Source organism: Lampetra planeri, chromosome 28 (assembly GCF_965212315.1).
Source record: "Lampetra planeri chromosome 28, kcLamPlan1.2.h2, whole genome shotgun sequence".
NCBI classification, from domain to species: Eukaryota; Metazoa; Chordata; class Hyperoartia; order Petromyzontiformes; family Petromyzontidae; genus Lampetra; species Lampetra planeri.
In genome coordinates this window covers 11,191,734-11,218,068 of record NC_136134.1, presented here as the reverse complement: position 1 = coordinate 11,218,068, position 26,335 = coordinate 11,191,734, and the positions used below count along the sequence as shown (strand labels likewise).

Genomic DNA, 26,335 nt, shown 5'->3' with positions numbered 1-26,335 from the left:
GTAATCCCCCACAGCCGCTCCACTCCGGTCGCACGCGACGCCGACAACAACAACAACAGCAACACCCACGTGTTCCTCACGACCGCTGGCAAATTGTTGGGTTTCCAGTTACCTTTTGTGTGTGTGTGCGTGCGTGCTTTGTTCGTGTGCGGGCTTGGCTAAATCCTTTTTTTCAACCAGGTAAGTATGTGACAGGCCATTCAGACAGAACAGTGCCTTCCAGGAAATTATTCGGTTTGCGGAGGCAGACGCGAGAACGACAACAACAGCAAATGCACGTCAAGAATATTTCGCGTAACACTTCTTACGTAAACTCTTAACTTTATAAGGCAATCTAAATAGCAGAAGAAAAGTGTCTTTTTTACATCGTTATGTTTGCACTGCTCGGGGAGATTTCTGAATAAACATTGCTTTTGAAGTGAATAAAATACAATTGGGAAAAAAATATATAAGCAACAACGTTCACATATTGTGCATCCATTCATAAAAAAAATATTCTCACGGACAGGGTAAAGATATCTGAACAGTATTCACATATTTTGGATGCATTGAATAAGCAATAGAAGGTAATAGGCTATACATAATCAGGAAGGCAGCGTGAAAACAGGGCTTAATTTCAACCGGGTCTATCTGTTCTAGATTTGAAGCTTTCGTGACTGCAAGGATTCATACTCTTAGTTCTTTCGGTAAAGTCACGTAGGTAAAAAATGAAATTAAAATTTGTATTAATTTTATTTTCAATTTTTTACCTACGTGACTTTACCGAAATAACTAAGAGTACGGGTCTGTCTGGGTTGGCGATCGAGAATAAATATCCGGCACCTGCGCACCACAAGCAGAGTCCGTCTCGCTATGGCCGCGAGTCGCGTGCCTGGTCCAGTCTGCCAGCGACACAGAAACTGATGCGGTGAGGGGCTAATCTCTGCGTGCACACAACGCGAACGGGCTACGTTCTGCCCCGTGGCTCTTAAGCTGAAACATTTTGCGTTTTGTAAACTGGTAAGTTATGCATGCATCTTACACAAATAAAATGGGATGATTTCGATTCAAATTAACATTGCATTGTTTCTCTGACTGCGTTAAGAAGTTTCGTTGCGTGCTCATTGCAGACCCATCGTGTCGGGTCAGGGTCCAGTGGTACAGGGCCCCTGGGTTCCACACTGGACATCTGTCAAGAGGAGCTTCATAGCTCATCGGATTCCTCCTCCAGTCTAAATAAAGATTCTGATTTTTTAAAAAATGTCTCATTCTGACACAGGAGCCCTGGAGGAGGTCATTAGGACGGGACCCAAGGCCCAGGGTAACTTTAAACCGCGCGCGTCTGCCATCTGCGTAATGGAACAGGGATGGTTTTGTATATAGAAATATGCGACAGCATCAACTTTAATTTATATAGCATCTAAAGAAGAGAGAGGGAGCAATACCACGGCATAGGCCGAGACGAATAATAACCACGACCCAGCACCATCGACAAGCGCCAGGGACAGCCGTGAGAGGGTCGACAAGTCCCAGGTCAACCTCGGGGGACGCTTCTCCAGCAAGCTGCGGAGCGTCTGGAGAGGGCAGAGCCCATTCGTGCCCGAGGGGGAGGGGGGCAGCAAAGAGTTCCAGGGGCAGCCGGGGCAGCAGCAGCACCGACGACGACGACTCGGTGACGGACGAGGCGCGGGGTGGATCGGAGGCGGCGGCGTTGCGGAGCGAGAAGCGAGGGGCGAGGAGGAGGGCTCGGGCACGGTCCGGGAGGCAGAAAGGGGACGAGCAAAAGCAAAGGAGGTTGAGGGTTACAACCTGACAGGTGGTGGCAGGGAGGCAGAGGGGGGTGGTGGCGGCGAGGGAAACGTGTGCTTGGACAGCGGCAGCGTCGTCGGTCGCGTCAGTCGGAGCGGTGGTTGTGGGCGGTCGAGATAGGAAGAGGTGGCCATCGCACCCACGCGCTCGTGAGACGGCTCATGCACACACCGCCTCATGATGAACCATCATGGCGCGGACGTCGCTCATCCTCGCAGCGGCGGCTTTTGGCTGCTGGCTATCGAACAAAGGCGGCGGTCACCGCATCGCGTGGCGCTCTCAGATGCGCTGCTTCTGCGGTCGTCTGGAACGCTCTTGCCTCCGATATGAGGATGCCACTGGAGCTGTGCACTTTTAAATCAGCTCGATTGAAAACGCATTTCCATGGAACAGCTTTTAGTGTTGAGTTTGTTGTACTTCGCCCGCACCTCCGATTAGCACGGTTGGCTAGGTGCGGTGCGAAAAAAGTTCAACATACACACAGATTTGGCGATTAGTCTCACGCGTTGCTACATTCTACACGACAGTCTCCCATCGCATCATCATCATCGCATCATCGTCGTCGTGGTCACATGCGTGGTCTGATTCGTGCGCTGTGAAGAGGCTTCAGGACTCTTCACGAGGATGCGACCCTCCTCTGCTGCAGCGCCTCTCGTTCGCGTAGCTTCCTTCTCGACAAGCCTCCGTGCGTGCACGCCCTTGTAGTAATTCATGTCCCGCCGTGAATTTACACAGCTCGTGACAACCCTTTCGCTCGAAATGTATGGGTCGGTTCGATAACTGGACCGGTGCGGTGTGGACACTTAAATGGGGGTTTTTCTTTTTTGGCAGGGCAGGTTCTGTGGTCTTGGCTCATAATTAGTGTTGGTGAAGCTGGCCTGAAGATGCCAGCCAGGTCTTAGGCAGCCAGGATAGCATGGATCCCTGGCAGAACAAAGTGTCCCTGGCTCTCGGTGTCGCCAGAGAGGCAACGGGAGTGGTCTGTGTGTGTGTCTCTCGGCATCTGTGGTTCTGCATGACTGCCGCTCCTGTACATTTATATTATATAGCATCTACATTTGACCGCATCTGAATATGCTGTGCCGAAGCAGTGGGCGTACTTCCCTTACAGAGAGAAACAGAGAAGCAATCATGAGCACAGGAACTCGACCAGGGGCAATGTGTAGCACAGATGGCTGGGGAAGGGGGTTCTATACCTAGTGGGCAGCAGAGGAGAATGTGGCTGTTTAAATGCACATATCTCTGTGTATCTCTGTGTATCTCTGTGCATATCTGTGTATCGCTATGCGCTTCTGTGCTTCTCTCCGCATTCATGTCTCGCGTGTGTCTCTGTGGGTTGACAACATTGCACGCTGAGTGGCCACCTGGATCGCAGGGCGGCACGATGCGAGCACGACTGCTGACTTTTCATGTTTTTTGTTGTGTTTGCCTCGCAGTGTTATTCCAATCGTGCTGCCGGCTTTGTGTCGAGGGACGAAACGTCCATTCGGAACGCAACCAGAGACATGCATCAGCCGCTGTTGGAGAGTGGTCAACAGAAGGGGATATCACAGAACTACTTCGGAGGTTCATTCGGTTAACACGTGTTACCCATACACCTGTGGGCACACCTTACCACGTGTCTCTATTTCAGAGAAGTGTTCGTTAGATTGCAGGCGATTAAAAAACACACACTCCTGTTTAATCATCAGATTTAGGCACGTTAAGTGAGAAGGTTAATTGAATGCGATTCTCTGCGTCTCATCGTTGGTGGCCAAGCCCAGACGCTCAGCGTTGCTTCGCTGCAGAAGGTGGCCTGGCCACACGTGACTCGTAGCGCAACTTGGATGAGCTGCGTTGACAAAGCCACGGACGAGCGCGCAGACAGACGCCGATGTTCGTTGGCACGTGAACCCAGATGGGCTGCGTCACACGCGGCTGTTCAAGAACGGCGAAGGGCTTCGGAACAATAACAACAACAATAACAACAACAATAACAACAATAACAACAACGGCAGCAAATACGAGATAATGACGAGCATGAGATCATCACCTCGCCTCGGTCAAACAAACAAAAACTCGGTTCATTATGGCTGGGTGGCTGAAGCCAAGTGAAAACCCAAGGTCCAAATAACTATGAACTTTATTTTTTACCAGGTAAGGCCCACTGAGCTACGTAGCTCTCTTTCAGAAGCGACCTGGCCAACAACAATGATAGCTCAACGAAGTGGCTTCATCATCGTGTGGATAGTCATAGAATTAGCAAAATCCTCGAAATGCGTGTTTCTAAATGTGGGAACAAATGGAAGATCTGGAGACAAATCCACGCGACTACGGGGAGAGAGACACGCAAACTCCAAATATACAGCAGCAGGCGTCAAGGTCGGGATCGAACCCACGATCTCCTGTAGACCAGGCGAGGTAGTTGACATCTCCTAGCCACCGCGTAGGGGCGCTGACTCCGTAGCCAGGCGGCCTCCTCTCAGATGACTCCTCGTGACCGAGGCTGTGGCTGCGACCTTCTCAGCTACAAACCCCGCTCACGCTCGCAAGCTCGTGGGGGTCTCAGGGTTCACTCCGAGGGGGCAGTTCTTCCCCCCCCCCCTCACCCCTCTCGCTGCGACACGCGCCCACTCGCACGGGGCGGCGAGGCGTGGAAATACAAAAAACGTAAACATCTCGAGACGCGTGGCGCGTGTCGGCTGACGCGCAGTGTCACGTGTCCCGGCGACAGGGGAGCGGCCGCGCGTCGCGTGCCGCGCGAGCCCACGGGGACGACGACGACGCCGCCGCCGCCGCCAGAGGCGACGACATTTCGCGTCACGGCGCTCGCAGATGCCTCCATGTGGACCTTCTCGATCTTGACTTGAATCGATGTGGACCTTCGCGACTCAGATGGCGCAGCTGCGAGTGCTCAATCTGGGCCTCGAGCGCGTCGCTGGGGGATTTGTCCCGGGCACCCCCCCCCCCCCCGTGTCCCTCCGGCGTGTGCTTAAAACAACCCCCACCCCCCTGAATTGAACATTAAATGTCCAATCGCGTCGTTTTAGCTTCGGTCTGACGAGGCAGCGGGGACGAGGACGCCGCCGTCACCGATGTCGCAGTTTGCGAGACGCAGTCACGGAGAGAGGTAGAGACGCGCATGAAGGATTTGGCCATTGCCCCGACGGTGATGAAGGGCACGGTGCTTGAAGAAGATGAGCCGTGTAATTGTAGAACCCTGCCGATGAGATGAGTGTTGAGACTCAGTGAGGGTCTCCTGGTTGGATGTAATCGAGGGCTGTGCTACAGAACACGTGACGCTGTTTATTTTCTCTGTGGTTTTTTTTATATCTGTTGTGAAACATCATCCTCGTGTCTGACAGCCAAGGCCAGGCCGCTTAAGGGACGAAATCGAGAAGAAGACAAAAGCCGCTCTCTCTATTTAACAACAGAATAAGATGTACCACATAAGCCTGGGCAGCCTGTGAACTCCACTGAACCCGCTGACCCGAGTCCAGTGCTGAGTGATATCTGAGAGGTGAAATATGGTCAAACAACCCACCTCCCCCCATGCCTTATACGGCGTTGCGAGACATTTTTTTAAATCCATCGGTGGATTGCCAAAGGGCGGTAAAGTAATTCAATGTTGGCATTAAGGGATGTAACTAAGCATCGATAAAATGTTTATTCAAATCTTTCGTGACTGCAGGGATTAATATTCTTGGTTCTTTCGTTAAAGTCACGTAGAAGGGAAATAATAAAATGATAAAAATTGCTTTATATAAATATTATTTTATTATTTCCTTTCTACGTGACTTTACCGAACGAACCAAGAATATAAAGCATCGATTAATAGTAATTTTCAAGCTCACAAAACATTGAATTTCATGAGCAAGAGTTAATGCGTTTTTGATTAGTATGCCTCGTATGTCGTGGGCTCACGTGGCCCAACGCAGTTACTGGGGGCTGCGACATTCATCGGCACTGTAAGAATAATAATGGTTTTGGATCGGATCGCTTTGGCGAATCGCGATGGATCTCAGCGCGGTGATCGAACCGCTGCTCCACTCATTTGTAGTCGGATCGTGTTTGTGTATTGGTTGTTGTTGTTGTTGTAACGTGCTCATTTGCCCACCATACTCGACATTTCTGTGAATAAAACATCTTCATAGCTCATCGGGGGATGCCTCCATCCAGTCGAAATATTCACATCCAGATGTAATGTCGGCGCGTATCCGCAGGGCGCGTTCGCGTTTCTTGTTCTCGTCATCGGGATCCTGGGATGAAATGCGCATTACACGTTTCAATTATTCATATCATCATCCTCGTCGCCGATGCTCGAGCGGCTGTCGCCGATGCTCGAGCGGCTGTCTCCGTGCGCGCCGCGGGGCCGCCGTGAGTGCGCATCCGTGCGGAACGACGAGACGGATTTCGTGCACCGCGCGGAGCGTTCGGAACGACTCCTTGGAGCAGGGGGGGAGGGGGTAGAAAATAAATAAATAAATAAATTTAATAAATAATTGAACGACTGCCGTGGCTCTTTCCCAAAATATCCCACAAGGTGCAGCAGGGGCGGTGGGGGGGGGGGAGAGAAGGGGAGGGGGGCACAGACGTAGGCAGAGCGCGTGATGCAGACTGGGAGCGCGTCCTCCCAGCTCCCCCTTCCACCAGCGTCACGTGGGTCGCGTCACCCACACGGGGGTCGCGTCACCCACACGTGGGTCGCGTCACCCACACGGGGGGGGGGGGGGGGCTCACGTGACCGTGGCTGGGAGTTAATCGCACACGCGGTGCCACGTGAATGGAAGAGGGGGGGGGGAGCGGTTGCCCCCCCCCCCCTCTGTCCCCCACTAGGAGACTCGCGTGGGAATGGCATGGCACGGTAGTGCCTCCCACAACACTCAGAATCGGTTAAATTTCTATTTAAAGCTTTCGTGACTGCAGGGATTCATCTTCTTGGTTCTTTCGGTAAAGTCACGTTGAATGGAAATAATAAACGTCGTGAGAATTATTTTATTATGTTTTATTTTTATTATTTTATTATTTCCATTCTACGTGACTTTACCGAAAGAACCAAGAATCAGAATCGGTGTTTATGGCGGAGGAATCCGATGAGCTATAAAGCTCTGTTTCACGGATGTGCAGGAGGGGCACGGTCAGAACGTTACGGCAACAAACGTTACGAGAAACACGCCAGGATTGCAAAGTATAGGGGAGGTAAACAGATCGCTTAAAAACACATATACACAATTTTTTTTTTATATCTAAACGTCTTGTTGGGTGATAATGGTGGCGTTGTTTAAGTCCAGGCTTTGGTTCTTCCCTTTTTACGACTGCCTGCCCCTCTCTCTGTCAGTAATTTAAATCACATTTGTATATGCTTGTGTTATGTGCAGTGTCTTCAGACGCGGTCGCATATAAATCCACGTGGCATTATATTGGTGGGACATGGAGGTGTGCACCAAAAATGTTTTCTTTTTAATATCAGGACGTGTATACCTTGAGTTCGGTGCTTGGTTAATGGGCATTTAATATTGCAGCGATATCTGGATGAGAATACATTCTTACGTTGAAGATGTACACATGCATACGTTGAAGATGTACACATGCATACGGAGAATTGCGTGCCTCAATCAATTATTGACGAGGGGCATATCACGATTTTTGTAAACTCTTCACGATCGGAGTAACGTCACGGCGAGTCGTGCACTGCGCACAAAAGCTCGACCGCCCGAGTTCGAATCCCCGCCGTAGCTGGCATCGGTGTGGAATTGGTATCTGAACTGGTGCTGGAAACTCCCTCCTCCATCACCCAACCAGCCCGCACAGAACAGCATTGACAGTGGGCTCATAAATTATTATACAAATTTGTTCGCATAAACCCCGACAAATGCTAAAAGCACCGCGTTAATCACAGTGGCGAAAAAGAAAACAATTACTGAATTGAATCGTGACAATGCATTGAATTGCAAGCTAGCGGGATTTCGCTTGGTTATAAATATCGGCATTGGATTGATTGAAGGCATCACGGCGGGACAGGCGGTCAGTATCTCGTGTTTCGCCTGTGCTGGCATCGTCTCTTCCCTGGACGTAGGATTGTGAAGGGAGCACGTGGTCAGGGCGATACATTATCTCGCCCTTTGGCAGGGCCCGACATCACGGCAGGCTGTTGTCTGGCACGTGCAGAGGACATTTATGAACCAGCTGGGCAGTGCGATTCTCAGTGAGGGGTCAGTGACCGGACAACCTCAGAAACCAGTCCAGGGTTTTGCTGCTATACAATTTCAGACGGTGAGAAAATCTGCGCTGTATTTGTTCAGAAGGCCCACAAGTTCATGCACCTAAGTAACATTTTTTTTTTATCAACTGACATTGTAGGTTCGCGCAGCCAATGCAATTGTCCGTATTTGTGACAATCTCGTCGGGTAGTAGAAGGTCAAAGACGAGAATCTTGGCAAAAAACGACCACCAAGCTGCCTCACGCAAAAATAGATTACGGATCACGTGACTTTACTGAAAGAACCAAGAATATAAAATTAAACTATTTATCATTTTATATAACCAGGTAAGGCCCACTGAGCTATATAGCTCGTTTTCAGGAGCGACCTGGCTATCACAAATGACAGCTCAACGAAGTGGCTTGTCATCGTGTGGATATTTATAGCAGCCACATACTCGAGACGCGTGTTTCTAAATATGGAGGGAAAAATAGAAGACCCAGAGAAAAATCCACGCGACCATCGCGAGAGAAACATGCAAACTCCAAATAGACAAGTGGCAGGGTCAGGACCGAACCCACGACCTTCCTGTACACCAGGCGAGGTAGTTAACATCTCGCCATGCATGATGAGTCTCCGTAACCATCCAGCAACCTGGCGGTTTGGGAGGGTTTTCCCGTCTTTTTCCGCAACCAGTTCACTCTTTGTGTTTTTGGCCTCGTGTCACGAGATGGAGATATTTGTGTTGTTGTCTGCACGAAGCGGCGTGTACAACTCACCCCCAGGGTCACTCATCACCTCTGGACAATGACACAACCCAGCGACTTCTTGCAGTCCCTTCGCCTCACTCTCACGGACACCCCGGGGGCGCTGCTCGCGAGACGTTTTCATCTCGTGGCAATCGAACCGAAAATGTCTTCATTCTCCCGTGCTGGAATGCATCCAAATAAGGCGCAGAGCGGGTTTAGCGAGACGGAGCCGTCTCGCGCGGTGCCTGGCGACTGTACGTACTTTACGTTGAACTTTGTTCGCACCGTACGAAACCAACCGTGCCAACGCCACTGGCTCCGAGGCCGCCAGACTCGGCCTGCTTGCGAACCCGGTTCCGACCCAGGATCGGAACCCCCTCGGGAGCTCGGCGGTGCCTGAACTCATTGCCCTGACGAAGCCACCGTGAACTCCCCACAGGAGCAACTTTGGCCCACGATTATTTTAAAAGCCCTGGGCGCAATGGCGTAAATTTAGCAACAGTCACACCACCCAGGCACGGCCTGCGCGGTTATGGATAGGTGTTGGCTGGCAATTGGAGGGGGGTGAGGGGGGTGAGGGGGTTGGGAAGGACCTTCTGACATTTGGAGTTTGGGAAGAGGGTATCTGTCCGGGCGGCTGGCCCCACCACCTGCTCGCGCCCAGCCGAATTTAGCTGCCGGTTCTGTTGGGCAATCGCAGAGCGCAGGGCCACGGTACCTGGCTCCCTCCCGTCACGCCCACTTGCTTATTATAGCGTGCGCACGCCCAGCTATTCCAACACGTGGCCTCTCAGACCTTCCAGTAATTGTAGCAGACTGTTTATATGCAGCTGTATATTTATATACACACACACACGTGGGTATGAGTGTGATGTCACTTATGGCATGGGTGGTGGTGCTGGTGGTGGTCTTGAGACTTTAAAATGTCTCAGGGAACCACGTGGAATTTGTCAGCACAGTGTCGAGAGCGACTTCCCGGATGCCCCCACGCTGACGCTGCAGTACAAATGGACCGCGTGACTATGACACAATGGCAGGGGTTGGTGGTGAGTATATGACTATATATGGAGCGGCAGGGTGGCGGAGTGGTAACGCGTGTGTCCCACAGCAAGAAGGGCCTGGGTTCTGCATGGGTTTCCTCCCAAAGCAAAAAAAAACATGCAATTGGTGTTTGCCAAACATCCCATTACTGACAAATCCATCAATTGGAGTTACACGTAGCAGCAAGATCGCCCCCCGCCCCCGCCGCTCCCGATTGAGGAAACTTGGCAGGACCCTCCTGGTCAAGAGTCTTAAGACTCGGTGAGGCTTTCCTGGCTTAACCAGCGGATTAGCGATCGTAACAAATGGATGTGGCCACGTGGGTCAGGAGTTTGACATCGGACTTAAACTACACTTTTTTTTATTTTACCAGGTAAGGCCCACTGAGCTATATAGATCGTTTTTAGAAGCGAGCTGGCTCTCACAAATGGTAACTCAACGAAGTGGCTTATCGCGTGGAAATTTATAGGAAGGAAAAACCGGGAAAACCGGAGAAAATTCCACGCGACCACGGGGAGAACATCCAAACTCCAAATAAACAGCAGGCGTCAGGGTCTGGATCGAACCCACGACCTCCTGTATACCAGGCGAGGTAGTTAACGTCTCCTAGCCACCGTTGCATTGAGCCGCGATATTCCACATTCGAATCCGATTTCCAGCTGCCCGGGATTATCACGCAAAGTGACATCGGCGGCCTCAGCCTAGTCACGAATGACTGCATTTTTAAAAAACACATACTTTGGGTTTTCACTTAATTTGACTTAATCCAGCTTTAAGCATTCAAGACGTCATCGTAAGATAGCGACGAACGGTCTGTCTGTCTCTCTCTCTCTCTCAGGGGTCTGTGCTGAGTGTGTGGAGGGGAGTGGAGTGAGACGAGAGGGGAGAGGCAGAAGAGAGCGTGGAGGGGAGTGGAGTGAGACGAGAGGGGAGAGGTAGGGGAGTGCGTGGAGGTGAGCGGAGTAAGATGAAGGGGAGAGGTAGGGAGGGGAGAGGTTCCAAAGGCCCATGTACAGCGATCTTATTTGACTTTACATCACTCGGTGGTTCTGTGACGTCCATTCTCTCGTCGTTGGGGGTCGCGTGCGTCGAGCTATGAATGCACCTGGAGCACGCGGGGAATTCACGCCCACGCCCACCGTGCCACTTGGCCACGCCTCCCTCGAAAACCGCAGTGACCCCACCCTGACGTAGCACAACCAACACTGACCCTCACCACCCAGCCCGTGACGTAGCACAACCAACACTGACCCTCACCACCCAGCCCGTGACGTAGCACAACCAACACTGACCCTCACCACCCAGCCCGTGACGTAGCACAACCAACACTGACCCTCACCACCCAGCCCGTGACGTAGCACAACCAACACTGACCCTCACCACCCAGCCCGTGACGTAGCACAACCAACACTGACCCTCACCACCCAGCCCCTGACGTAGCACAACCAACACTGACCCTCACCACCCAGCCCCTGACGTAGCACAACCAACACTGACCCTCACCACTCCGCCCGTGACGTAGCACAACCAACACTGACCCTCACCACCCAGCCCCTGACGTCATCTCAGATGGGTACCTGCAGCGAGGTGGGGGGGGGGGTCACATGGGCACTGGGGGTGGCTGGGCATGGTGCTGACCGCATGGCTCGCTCGGGCACTGCCGCTGGCCTGCGCTGTTGCAATGTGTGCCGCTGGACGGGAGGTGATGGGCGTTGCCTGGCGTGGCTCGCCGGGGGTTTCCCGCCTTCACGAGGCGGCCGTCTGAGCGGCGGCCGTCTGTAAATGTGGCCCGAGCAACAGACCAGGAAAGGAGTCGTCGATAATTATCATCGATTAGTCAGTCGACTCTGTCGACTCACCGTCCCGCCGGTACGCTCGCGTGCTTGCGAAGTGCGCACGTGGGCGCGAGCACGCGTGCACGTGGACACGTGCACACGCGCCGGCCTGCCTCGTGAGCGTGGCTCCCTCCACAAAGCGCCTCTTTGTTGTGCACCTTTAATGAGAGGCAGCAAAACTCTTCCAGAAGGCGCCTGGAAAGAGTGAGCGCGTGCGTGTGTGTGTGCGTGTGTGTGTGTTGAGATAATCACCATGTCTAGCCGTGTGTGTCTCTCTCTCTCTCGGTGTGGGAGCGGTTAGCGCACTGACCCGGGTTCGATTCTCGCTCACGGCCACCAACAGCAGTGACGGTTATCTGGACCTGTCCTGTACATCCCGTCGGTCGACTCAGCCTCAAATAAATATCTAACTCATCCACTCACTCACTCACTCACCCACTCACTCACCTACCCACTCATTCACCCACTCACCCACCCACCCACTCACTCACTCACCCACCCACCCACTCACTCATCCACTCACTCACCCACTCACTCACCCACTCACTCACTCACCCACTCACTCACTCACCCACTCACTCACCCACTCACTCACTCACTCACTCACCCACCCACCCACCCACTCACCCACTCACTCACCCACTCACTCACTCACTCACTCACCCACTCACTCACTCACCCACACACTCACTCACTCACGCACCCACTCACCCACTCACTCATCCACTCACCCACTAACTCACCCACCCACTCACTCAACCACTCACCCATTCACTCATCCACTCACCCACTCACTCATCCACTCACCCACTCACTCATCCACTCACCCACTAACTCACCCACCCACCCACTCACGCGCCACGCTGGAGGTCACAACGCTTCTCCGCCTGCTTCTTCCCTCGCTCTGCTCCACTTCAGAATTCACGCCCGGTCGTTTCTTTCCTCCAAGCTCTTATAATGACCTTGCTCAATTCACGCGAGGCGTTAACTCGTGACTACCGCAGCTAGGATAGTGCTGTTTGTTGCTGACCGCTTCATATTTTGGGCCTCTGGGGCCTGTGCTTGGCAACTGTGTTTTGAAAAAAAAACAACGGAAGGAAAATATGAGTAAGCATTCACTGGAGGCCCAAGGGGACATGTGTCTGTGACATCCACGAGCTCTGTGAATTGGTGTTTTGGCCTTCAAGGTACCCTGACCTTCTGCTCGCAATCGCCAAGGGACCTTCACAACGGTGGGCACGCCCGGGTAAAGCTCCGTGGCCGGGAGTCGGAGCCATTTCGTCGTCATCTTTGGACGGACCAGGGATTGTCCCTACCCGACTTTGCATCTCTTTGTCTACAAAATAGTTCATGCAATCTTCCGCGGCTCTACCAGAGGTATTTCACGTAGCACACATACAAGGGGACACTGATCGATTCCCCGGTGTGGTCAAGGGATTGGCTTCCTATTGGTCAACCATGATTTGGTAATTGCTACTCAGATGAGTCAGAGGCTCTGCCTAATGCTGAATGTTGAACCCGGAGCTTGATACAACAAAAAATGTGGCGTCCCCATCAACTCGACTTAAAACGCCTGCCTGGGTACTCTTTAGTGTCGACCACCCCATCCCATCGACTCTTCACGAGTAGTGTGACAGTAGTCATGTGCCCGTGGCCAGCTGCGGCTTGGCAGTGGAGGTGTTCGTCAGAATCGGTAGAATGGCATCGCATTATCATTGGCTACGTAACGGCGTGTGGTTGGGTCTTCTCGGCCACAGCCGTCACAGAAAGACCTGAGCGAGATTAAAATATAGAGGTTTGCCTGGACTGCGTGAGGAGCTCACAGTTGCTTGAAAGACCTGGACAGTCCCATCTGTGAGATTGGGTTGGCTCGGTATCGTTGGCCGCATGTCCAAATAGCTAAAATGATTTGGCACAGGCTAGGGAAGAAATAGGCAGATATGGCGCATGAAGGATGTGAATCTGATTGGACTTGCAGATGACTGGTACCAGCGGTGTCAAGATCGGCCTCTGTGGCGGAAGAGGCTCGTGAAGGACGCTGCCGGGCAGTTGGAGGCAGCCACCCTCCAGCAACGACAGAGCGCAGAGGAGCGACACTCACAACGACAAAAGAGCGCGGGCGGCTAAAACACAGCGAGTGGAGGCAGTGGGGAGCGCCAGCAGTACATTTCCAGTCATCTCAAGTTAACCCAAAACATCTTGGCCAGCAATACGGCCAGCAAGCCGTTGACACTTGACACGGCTTTAAAGTCGACTGAGCCTGGCACATTCGCTGCGATGACTTCACCACCACTTAGTGGTGAATAGCAGTTGTTCCTGACTGTGTTTGTGTAATCTTTTGTGTTATTGCAGTTCTGATTAACCGTGCTGAAAACATCTCCATTTGTAGTCACAAAGGGCAAGTTGGGGGCGTTATTGATCAAACAAGATTCAGACATTCAATCTGTCAGATTACATTTGCAATATAAATAAACATTTATATTTTGATTAATGAAGTAACATGCTTTATCAATGCTAAGCCACTGATAAGACTTGGACAAGCGTATCGGCATTGGCAAATGCCTCAATTGGCTGCTGCATCCGTGACAGATGAAGGTTGGTGCTGCATATAGATTATATACAAAGTCAAAGAGCTTCTCTATGACCTTACAGGGATTTTGGGCTATTGGGGAAAGTGCTGTTAGCGAGCATCTATTAAGGCCGGCATGACACACGAGGGGGTCGGTGGCGGACACCGCCCCCGGCCGCCTTTGTCTCCCTTGTGGTGTTGTTTACACACCGCACCAGGTACTATTTTGAGGCTGAGTCGACCTAGGGGAGGACCAGGACCGGTTCAGATAATCGTCACTGGTGGCGGTCGTGAGCGGGAATCGAAGCAGGGACGCCTGGTCCGTAACGCAATGCGCTAACCACCACACTGCCGCCCCCCCCACACACACACAAGGCACACATAGACCGCACCTCTGTTCAGCACGGTTGGTTAAGTACAGTGCGAAAGACGTTCAAAGTAGACACATACATATACAGACGTGGTCACACGCATACAGCCGCACCTCCAAACGCACATGGACGCACACACGCGTAGACGCATCACGGTGACACGTACAGACACATGCAGCCATACGCACCAGTGGTAAACTGCTGCGCGCAGTCACTCCGCTCGGCTGCGCCGGGGACCTTTGCAAAGGTCGCAGAGGTCGTGATTGGCAGCCCGCCTCGAGTCGCGATGAGAATTCTAATTCCTGGGAGAAGCGGAGGGGGCTCGGGTTTGTTGTGTCCACGGCTAGTCAGGGCTTCCGCAGATGCTCTATAAGTGCAGACCTTTAACAAACACGTTCACCCAAATACACTACTTCACTTTTAGCTTTTACATTAATAATAATATAAATTACTTATTCATCCAGGAAAGCCAAACCTAGTTGGATGACTCTTTCGAGACGAGGGTCCAGCTGCTGATACATCGGGTTTGTATTTCAATATATTTTCAGGCAATTGGCGGGTGTATGCCAATCATTTTCGAAGACGATGCATATATTATAATCAGAGCATGTTTGTTTGTGTGTGCCACGGTGGAGAGATGTGGTGCCACGACCCTGACGCCCGTTGTATATGTGGAGTTTGCGTGTCTCTCTCTCTCCGTGGTCACGTGGATTTTTCTCCGGGTCCTCCGGTGTTTCCCTCCACATTTAGAAACACGCGTTTAGAGTATCTGGCTGCTATACATGTGCACGCGATATAAAGCCACTTTGTTGAGCTATCATCTGTGGCCAGGTCACTTCTGCAAAAGAGCTACCTAGCTCAGTGGGCCTTACCTGGTAAAAAATAAAGCAATGCTTTGCCACGAGTATGTCAAATTGCTTTTTGAACATCTGTATTATTGCCAGAATATTCTTCTCAATTATTGGGTGTTTATACAATTGGGGTGAAATCCGAGCTCCCCCAGAGAAACCCCACACGAGCGCGAGGGGGCAACGCTCGATCCCCGTACGGCTGGAAACTGATGGCGATCAACCTCATGGACGACGCCCACGTGAAGGAAGTTTCAAAGCCACATCCGTGTGCGGTGATCCGCCAACCCTCGCTGCTGCCTCCGCCACACAGCGATGGATTACAGCCAAGCCACGTGCAGCAGCAGAGCGGCCACCTCCACCAGCACCGCCGCCGCCGCTCCTCGGCTGCCGTGAGCTGGGCGGCCGCGTTCTCCCGTTACGCGAATGTCGTCCATCGGAATCGGCCCGCGGCGTCTCCCACCCCCTCCCCACCCCCTCCCCACCCCTCCCCACCCCTCCCCCGCTTCGCGTGTCCCAACGTGCGTCACAACCCCCCCCCCTCCACATTGTCCACTGGGGCCCTAACCCCCCCCCCATCTCAACTTTCACGCCGTGATTGGTTGCCAACGGGAGGTGTATCACGCTGAGCCGAACGCGATTGGTTGGTTTTTTTTCTTATTGAGCGCAAGCCGAGACGCAGCCGAGCCGGCCCGGGATCAGTTCGAGCGAGTTCAGCACCGCCCCCACCCACCCACCGCGCCCTGAGCGAGTAGGGACGACATGGCGATTTTAAATGGTTGTGGCCAGAGGGGGATCACCCCGTGGGGGAATGGGGATCGGTCAAGGGAGGGGAGCTCTTCAAGGGACTGTGATGATGATGGCTCTGTCTGGTTGTGAGTGTGCGCTCGTGTGTGTCTTTGTATTTGTGTTGTATGTGGATGAGGCTCGTGAAGGACGCTGCTGCTACTGCGCAGTTGGAGGCAGTGGCCCTCTAGCAACAGTGGAGGGCAGAGAAGCGACGCTCACAACAACGAGCGGATCGCTGGGCCGATAAAATACAGCAAGTTAGCACAGTAGGGGGTACAGCTGGTGGTGCATCTGCCAGTCATCTCATTCAGCCAACCCGTGGCACCTGCTGGGTCTGTCCTGAGACCTTCTCCTGTTAGCAGGGAGCCTTCAACACTTCACGTGGCCTCAAAGTGCACCTGGCCTGGCACAGGCGCCGTGGTGACGTTTCCGCCGCCACTTCGTGGCAAATGGCCGTGTATTGGTATCGGTATGTCAGCGTGTGTGTGCGTGTGTGTGTCTTTGTTGCCTCACCGCCACGCTCCCACCCCCTTCATTCTTTTGTTCAGAAGAAAAGTCACTCCCTGTTGTTTGATAGTCTCTTCCCCCGAGTAGAGGACTGTCTACCCTTCATGGTGGCAGGAGCCAGAGCCGGTCCACCGTACCTCCTGAATACTACAGAGATCCAGGCAGATCCAGGCGGTACCGGTCCGGCTCCCGACAGAGGAGTGGCAGCCTCTCCTCCGCAGTGAGCATTCGAACATTCCACGTAGTCATCCGTATTTGTTTTTTTTGGAGGAGCCCCGAGGGTAAAGATTCAATCTCCTGGCTCCGCCAAATGGGGTTTGGCCAGGAGACGTCACAGACGCCTGTCCCCCCGGGGCCCCTGGCACAAGCCGCTGTGGTGGCTGTACCAGAGGAATTTCCATCTGGTACAGATACAATGGGAGGCTGATCGATGCCCGGGTGCGGTCAAGGGATGACTCCCTATTGGTCAACCATGTTATGTAAGCTGATGATTTGGTAATTGCCGCTCACTCAGAGGAGCAGTTGGAGGCGCTGCTGCTGAACCTGGAGCATGCCACTAAGAGGTGGACCGCGCACCGGGACACAACGTCTGTTGGGGTTACGGGGGAAGAGCTTCCGCTGATGGTACAGAGAGCCGCAGACTCGCACAGAGAGCCACTGACATACACAGGGTGTCTATGACGTAGAGCAGAGGGGCTCTCGACCGGGGGTACGCGGACCCCCTGGGGGTACCACGTGGTGGTACTACGTGGTAAGTACGTGTCAATGTCCCAGGGGGTGCACGTGAGGTGATTTATAAATGTGTAATGAGAGCGCGCCGAAGGGTCATTGCATAGTCACTGCTGGGTAACTAACATCCAATCGGAAGGAAGGGTTCCATCTGGGCCAAAGGTAACGGGGGGAGCTCGTGGGAATGTACGGGAACCTTGGGGAAGGTTCCACGAGGGGGCGGGGCTGGAGGCGGGGCTTAGCTCCGCCGAGAGCTATATAAGGAGAGGCAGTGAGAGGACTCGGGGTCGGTGTGGGGAGCCTGGAGTCCGGACCGCATCGTCGCCAGCCAGCGGCCAGCGTGGAAAGGCAGAGTGCACGTCACGGCAGTAGAGAGACAGAGAGGGAAGCCACCCAGAGAGAGAGGAGCTGTGCAGTCGTGGAAGTGCGATATTACAAATGTGCGAAATGATTATTATTGGTGAATAATCACGTATTAATATGGCAATAGTACATAACTACGACACAATTTAAATCCGTACGGTACCGTAGAACGATACAGAAGACCTTCATAAACGCATTGATGGGTACACAATGCGGGTTGCCAGGAGCAACCAGCGAGCGCCAACAATGACGTCACCCATGGAATGTTTTTATTCGCTTGCACTTAGCTAGGATACCTCACTAAATGGAAAATTGGTTAAAAAATATCGACGTTCATTATTCATAACATTGTACTTCTCAGACAACCATATTGGGCCAGGCAAAGGGAGAGCTACTCGGTTGAAACAACATTCAACAAGGGGGGGGGTGCAGCAGCAGCAGCAGCCCAGCAAGGTCGAGAATGACCACGTGGAGCGCAGGAGGTCTCTCTGCACGTCGACGCGTGCCGCTGATGGCCGAGAGGATCGCGACGTGGCACGAGCCCTGGCACCCGACGAGTTGTGGCGAGAGGGGAACGTGGCGTTGGGACGGCCTCCAGGCGCGGTGTGGTCTCCTTTCCCACCACCACCACCACCATAGCAGCAGCAGCAAATACAACAGCAGCAGTAGCAGCAAATACAACAGCAGCAGCAGCAGCAGCAAATACAACAGCAGCAGCAAATACAACAGCAGCAGCAGCAGCAGCAAATACAACAGCAGCAGCAAATACAACAGCAGCAGCAGCAGCAAATACAACAGCAGCAGCAGCAAATACAACAGCAGCAGCAGCAGCAAATACAACAGCAGCAGCAGCAAATACAACAGCAGCAGCAGCAAATACAACAGCAGCAGCAAATACAACAGCAGCAGCAGCAAATACAACAACAGCAGCAGCAGCAAATACAACAGCAGCAGCAGCAGCAAATACAACAGCAGCAGCAGCAAATACAACAACAGCAGCAGCAGCAAATACAACAGCAGCAGCAGCAGCAAATACAACAGCAGCAGCAGCAGCAGCAAATACAACAGCAGCAGCAGCAAATACAACAACAGCAGCAGCAGCAAATACAACAGCAGTAGCAGCAAATACAACAGCAGCAGCAGCAAATACAACAGCAGCAGCAGCAAATACAACAACAGCAGCAAATACAACAGCAGCAGCAGCAAATACAACAGCAGCAGCAAATACAACAGCAGCAGCAGCAAATACAACAACAGCAGCAGCAGCAAATACAACAGCAGCAGCAGCAGCAAATACAACAGCAGCAGCAGCAAATACAACAGCAGCAGCAGCAGCAGCAAATACAACAGCAGCAGCAGCAGCAAATACAACAGCAGCAGCAGCAAATACAACAACAGCAGCAGCAGCAAATACAACAGCAGTAGCAGCAAATACAACAGCAGCAGCAGCAAATACAACAGCAGCAGCAGCAAATACAACAACAGCAGCAAATACAACAACAGCAGCAGCAAATACAACAGCAGCAGCAGCAAATACAACAGCAGCAGCAGCAAATACAACAACAGCAGCAAATACAACAGCAGCAGCAGCAAATACAACAACAGCAGCAGCAAATACAACAGCAGCAGCAAATACAACAACAGCAGCAGCAAATACAACAGCAGCAGCAGCAAATACAACAGCAGCAGCAGCAAATACAACAACAGCAGCAAATACAACAACAGCAGCAGCAAATACAACAGCAGCAGCAGCAAATACAACAGCAGCAGCAAATACAACAGCAGCAGCAGCAAATACAACAACAGCAGCAAATACAACAGCAGTAGCAGCAAATACAACAGCAGCAGCAGCAAATACAACAACAGCAGCAGCAAATACAACAGCAGCAGCAAATACAACAACAGCAGCAGCAAATACAACAGCAGCAGCAGCAAATACAACAGCAGCAGCAGCAAATACAACAGCAGCAGCAAATACAACAACAGCAGCAGCAAATACAACAGCAGTAGCAGCAAATACAACAGCAGCAGCAGCAAATACAACAGCAGCAGCAGCAAATACAACAGCAGCAGCAAATACAACAACAGCAGCAGCAAATACAACAGCAGCAGCAGCAAATACAACAACAGCAGCAAATACAACAGCAGCAGCAGCAAATACAACAACAGCAGCAGCAAATACAACAGCAGCAGCAGCAAATACAACAACAGCAGCAAATACAACAGCAGCAGCAGCAAATACAACAACAGCAGCAGCAAATACAACAGCAGCAGCAGCAAATACAACAGCAGCAGCAGCAAATACAACAGCAGCAGCAGCAAATACAACAGCAGCAGCAGCAAATACAACAACAGCAGCAGCAAATACAACAGCAGCAGCAGCAAATACAACAGCAGCAGCAGCAAATACAACAGCAGCAGCAAATACAACAACAGCAGCAGCAGCAAATACAACAACAGCAGCAAATACAACAGCAGCAGCAGCAAATACAACAGCAGCAGCAAATACAACAGCAGCAGCAGCAGCAAATACAACAACAGCAGCAAATACAACAGCAGCAGCAGCAAATACAACAACAGCAGCAAATACAACAACAGCAGCAGCAGCAAATACAACAACAGCAGCAAATACAACAGCAGCAGCAGCAAATACAACAACAGCAGCAAATACAACAACAGCAGCAGCAGCAAATACAACAACAGCAGCAAATACAACAGCAGCAGCAGCAAATACAACAGCAGCAGCAAATACAACAGCAGCAGCAAATACAACAGCAGCAGCAAATACAACAGCAGCAGTAGTAGCAAATACAACAGCAGCAGCAGCAAATACAACAGCAGCAGTAGTAGCAAATACAACAGCAGCAGCAAATACAACAGCAGCAGCAGCAAATACAACAGCAGTAGCAGCAAATACAACAGCAGCAGCAGCAAATACAACAGCAGCAGTAGTAGCAAATACAACAGCAGCAGCAGCAAATACAACAGCAGTAGCAGCAAATACAACAGCAGCAGCAGCAAATACAACAGCAGCAGTAGCAGCAAATACAACAGCAGCAGCAGCAAATACAACAGCAGCAGCAAATACAACAGCAGCAGCAGCAAATACAACAGCAGTAGCAGCAAATACAACAGCAGCAGCAGCAAATACAACAGCAGCAGCAGCAAATACAACAGCAGCAGCAGCAAATACAACAGCAGCAGCAGCAAATACAACAGCAGCAGCAGCAAATACAACAGCAGCAGTAGCAGCAAATACAACAGCAGCAGCAGCAAATACAACAGCAGCAGTAGTAGCAAATACAACAGCAGCAGCAGCAAATACAACAGCAGCAGTAGTAGCAAATACAACAGCAGCAGCAAATACAACAGCAGCAGCAAATACAACAGCAGCAGTAGCAGCAAATACAACAGCAGCAGTAGCAGCAAATACAACAGCAGTAGCAGCAGCAAATACAACAACAGTAGCAGCAAATACAACAGCAGCAGCAGCAAATACAGCAGCAGCATCAAATACAACAACAGTAGCAGCAGCATCAAACACAACAGCAGCAGCGGTCGCGATTCACCAGCAGGGCCGTGCCTGTCAGGCCGACGTGCCAAGCAGGGCAGCACCAGTTGGACATTGTCCCGAGCGAGACGATGGCATCGTGATGAAGGTTCGCAGTGACGGTCCCACGGGAGACGTTCATCTCGCAGCGGCTTTTGCGTGAAGTCAGAACATTCATTGATGCAATATTGCTGCCAAAACGCCAGTGGCTTGGAGGTCTTGACTGTAAAGTAATACTAATGAATCTAATAGTTACTTGTTTCGCCAGGAAAGCCACACCGAGGCCGACGCGGAGAGCCTGGATGAAATCCACGCAGAACAGAGGGAGGGAGTCCACACTGAAAGACGCCCCATGTTAGGAATCGAACCCAGGTGGATGTTAGTTGCTCGGCATGAGTGTGACCACTCCACCACCCTGCTTGCTTCAAGCCTAAAACGCTTCCGTGGGTTGTTTTTTTGCAGGCAGCAGCATGGACACCTTTGTAACCTGGGCAATAGGCAGCCTGCATCGTGACAGCAGCAGACTTCAAATGAAGACGTCACACAATGGAAATCGATTTCGAAATCGATTTCCATTATGAAATCAATTTCCACTGTCGAAAAATACTTTGCCGAATTGATTGTAAGCCGATTGAATGCAGAAAAAAATGGTGCATGTAATTAGGTCACCCTTAAACCAGACCCTAACAAGTCCAGGCCCTTAGCGCTAACAAGCTTAGACATTGCCATAGTAATAGCCTTACACATACCCTAAGGAGCCTAACTTTATTTACAAAGGCTTTACACTAATAATAGCCATGCACACAAACAGGTATGTTTATAATACCGCAAAGCACAACAGGATGTTGTAAGCACACATTGCACGGACAGATAAAGGCGACGTTTCTGTGCTCGTATCTCAGTGGCCTGTGCTGGCAATCAACCCCAAAGAGCTGATAGTGTGGCCTTCTCAGCACAATCAGACGTTTGTGTACCGGCTTCCCACCATGTTGAGTCTTATCGGACATCTGTGAAAACTATTGGACGTCTATGAAAAAGAGCTTCATAGCTCATCGGATTCCTCCAGTATAAATACAGATTCTAACTCACGTAAAACGTCTCACCTTGTCAATAGCCACGGGTAACACTATGGCTTTTTCTTCTTAGGTTTTTTCGGTAAAGTCACGTAGAAAGTAAAATAAAATAAAAACAAAAATCACGACGTTTCGGAGGCAACACAAGTCTCCGTCATCAGGTGGGACCGTCACAGCCAGATTAGCTGTATCAAGTGAGGCAATGATTCATACAGCTAATCTGGCTGTGACGGTCCCACCTGATGACGGAGACTTGTGTTGCCTCCGAAACGTCGTGATTTTTGTTTTTATTTTATTTTACTTTCTACGTGACTTTACCGAAAAAACCTAAGAAGATGATTCCTTGCAGTCACGAAAGCTTCAAATCTAGAATTAACACTATGGCTATTGACATCAACTACCTCGAGATGTGCACTGCCTTGCCTGGTATACAGGAGGTTGTGGGTTCTATCCAAACCCTGGTGATGTCTGTATATTTGGCTTTTGCATGTATCTTCCCGTGATCCCGTGGATTTTTCTCCAGGTCCTTTTCCCCCCCTCCACATACATAAAAAAAACATTCGTTTAGAGTATTCGGCTGATACACATGTCCACACAATAAGCCACTTCGTTGAGCTATCATTTGTGGCCAGGTCGCTTCTGAAAATGAGCTGTATACCTGGTCAAATTCAAAAGTTCAATTGCTACAGCGATTATTCACGGCAAAAGACTGACGATGAATATTTTTTCTTTTTCAACGCCCTTTTAATGAATGGTTTGCCACAGGAATCGGCGTTATTATAGTTAGTGCTACCTTCTGCTGCAATTGTGGTCGTGTTGAACAGTGTAAAGCTCTTCCCATACAAACCAAGTCCTTGTTGTCTACAATACTCCTACTCATAATAATGATAATTCCCAGGGCTAAAGAAAAAAATAACACACATGCTGGGCGTTGGAATGCTTGAGAAGAGGTGTGATGTGAGGAGCTTTGCGATGCTGGTGTATAAGCGCCCAATAAATTCAAATCCTTATTCAGTATCCATCAGGGCGATTTTTCAAGAAGAATCTGCTTTTGGGATATTTTTTTGCCGATTCAATTGAATCCAGTAATTTGAGTTTGCGAAATAAAACCCGGAGTACTGGAGGAATCGCACGCATACGAGCGGACGACGCTCGCAGCTTTATACACATGATGGAGTATTGGCAGTATTTGGCTGCTATAAACATCCACGTGATGATAGTCCAATTGGTTGAGCAGTCATTTGTGGCCAGGTCGCTTCTGAAAAAGAATCTAATAGCTGAGTGGGCCTTACCTGATTAGATAAAACTATTTAGTTTTTAGGAGTGATTTTCGTAGCATTCCTCACTACGTTTCACTCCCGTCGTGTTTTTGTATTAGTTGTTGTTGTAACGGTCGCATCCGCCCCGACTGAACATCTGTGAAAGAGAGCTTCATTAGCTCATCGGATTCCTCCGCTACAAATAAGTATTCTGAGATACCAGAGTCCACATCCGTGCTGCTGCCTCCCGCCCACCACGCGACCCAAGCTCGCCGCGCGCACTCGGGCAGACAACGCGACCCGGTCGCCGCGACCCTGACGCCAGCGGTGTTCACCACCCTCCGAACGCGACCATCGAATCATCCTCAATGCCCGTGGCGCCGGAAAAGCCGAGGTGGGAGGGGGGGGGGCCTGGGAGGGAGGGGGGGGCCCTGCGCTTGGTGCAGCGCGCGGGTTCCACGCATCGAGCGTGCGCGACGTGGACGCGCGCGCTGGCGGAATGGCGCTCCCCTTCCTCCCTCCCTCCCCTCCCCTCTCTTCCTCCCTCCCTCCCGCGCGCCACTCCTCGTTAGCGTCACGCCTTAGCGCCTAGACTCTGAATCGGTGGATTACGCGGGGCCGACGCACGCATGCGCGTGCGCGCGCGCGCGTGCGCTCACGTGAGCTCTCGGCTCACGTGCGCGCGCGTGCGTCCGCGTGCGCGCGTGACGCAGCCGTCACCACGGCGACTGAGCACGGACCTCGGTGTTGCCTTTCAGTTGTTGTCCTCCGCGAAAAAAAACAATTAGGCCGGCAGCGGCGGCGACGGTGGGCACCCCCCTCTGCAGCGTTTCATTAACGAGGCTCGCCACGTCGCGTGACCTTGTGAGGGTCACAAGATCTCTCCTCCCGGGGGACCCTCTTGCTCAAGGCCGTCCAAGCAACTGCGTTCGCAGCGCCGTCCGCTCGCCGGCTCCACAATTCCTCAGAAATCTAAGATAAATATAATGAGACGAGTTGGTAACGCGCGCTGGGGCTTCCGTTCACTCTCAGAGAGAGAAATAACGATTCGGAGGCATAAGAAACCACAGACTCAGAATATGTATTAATATTGGAGGAATCCGATGAGCTATGAAGCTCTTTTTCACACATGTCCAGACGTGAGCGGGAGGAAGCCAGAACCGGCGCTAACAATTGCTCGGGATGTTTGTCCGACTCCATAGATGAGTTTTACACGCGCGTGACGTGTGGTAGGAAGTCAGAGGCACACCCGGAGGACACGCGCGCGAGGTGCCTGACAACCTCCGCACACTCAGAGACCCCAAGGTCTCTTCTCCGTGACTCACAGCTTCACAAACATCTGCACGGATGCCTTCCTTGTTATGCTTATAAATCCCCTCTCACAAATCGCCCCGTTCCGTAAATCCGTTTTCAAATAAACATTTCCTTTTTCTCAGAAATCCATGCCCGCCTGATTTTCAACCACATCAAACTGGCCAAAGCCTCCTTGCTGATCTCTCTTGTCTGCCAGACAGTCGATACAGACTCGAACGGGTGTGTACGCGTGTGATGTCACCAAGGCACTCATCTCTAATTGCAGCCCCTGCCAGGGTTTTAGAGGAGATGACCTCCCAGGATGTTCACAAATCGTGCAACAGAGCTCCTTTGGCGCGTGTATTTACCGCGAGAATTAACCCATAGCGACGAGTTCGCCGGGCAGGCAGGCAGACACAGGCAGGCAGACACAGGCACAGACTTGCGGTCGGTGCGAAATTGGTAGGTGACCGGAGCGCGTCTCTTTAATTGCGTTAATAACGGTGACGACGGCGCAGAAAGGAATTCCGTAAGCCTACGGATCAATGCCAACGATTTGCTTGCACGTTCAATCTGCACGGCAAAAGCCGGGGGGAGGAGGAGGGGGGGGGCATGGGAGGTGTAGATATTTATAAGCGTGGTGGTGTTGTGTGCCGTGTGGAAGTAGGTCACCTTCGCAGAGGATTCACACACGCAGAGCCAAGCCCCGCGACTCGTCATCCACGCGAGTCATCGCTCGTCGTGGCATCAAATAAACGCGAGATTCTAACTCGGCTTCTGTAAACTATTTGCATTTCAATTGATGCGTTTGCAAGGACGTGATATGAGCTGAATGGCCGCTTTCATTCCACCACCTGGCACAGGGGCACGGTGATGGTCGAGGTCAGATCTCTCCCAAACGGTTGTCAGCCATCGCTCATCTCCGTCACGTCCCGAGAGCCAGCCGTGGAAATTCCTCATTCGTATGACGGGACACAGTCAATTCTTAACACTGCCGTTCATCATCCATGATCTATCCTCTCCTGGATAAAGGACTCCCCAAACCGTCACAAATCTCTCGCTGTCGTGAAAATATCAACAATCGAACTCTTCATCACACGAGTCGACTTCATCGCTCACTCTCCACAGCAGACGTCCTCTCCGGCATGTTCTCTGCTTTGGTCGCCACTTTCCCGCTGTTGGTCTGAATCCACTGGCCATCGTCCCTTCTAACCCCGCGGCCTGCTAAGCCCGTGTCACCTTTCTTTGTCGTCAACGTGTTCACAACTTGCGCAAGATCTCTGACTCTCGTGTCGCGCTTCGTGTCTCTCGGTGTCATTCCAGACGTGCACCTTCCCATGCAGTTTCACGCTTGATAATCGGTAACACCTCACTGCGTCTTCATTGGAGACT

At 51.6% G+C, this 26,335-nt stretch overlaps 2 protein-coding genes across 2 annotated transcripts in view; one reads left to right on the top strand and one right to left on the bottom strand.

The window, feature by feature from the left end:
• LOC144728458 (uncharacterized) overlaps positions 1-26,335 on the bottom strand; it is a 95,729-nt gene that overhangs the window by 66,571 nt on the left and 2,823 nt on the right. The gene's annotated exons all lie outside the window — the stretch shown is intronic.
• On the top strand, positions 15,991-26,298 carry LOC144728269 (uncharacterized). The gene is made up of 3 exons (XM_078607579.1): positions 15,991-16,896; positions 18,130-19,255; positions 26,267-26,298. Exons 2-3 carry the CDS (start codon positions 18,229-18,231, stop codon positions 26,296-26,298), a joined length of 1,059 nt encoding a protein of 352 aa, XP_078463705.1. The 5' UTR covers positions 15,991-16,896; positions 18,130-18,228.

What these genes read in the sequence shown, in the direction of transcription:
- LOC144728269 (XM_078607579.1), top strand. Translation starts at nt 18,229, where the DNA reads ATGACCACGTGGAGCGCAGGAGGTCTCTCTGCACGTCGACGCGTGCCG. An exon ending in CAGCAAATACAACAACAGCA is followed by an intron (nt 19,256 to 26,266) that starts GCAAATACAACA and finishes GTGTCATTCCAG; the next exon opens with ACGTGCACCTTCCCATGCAG.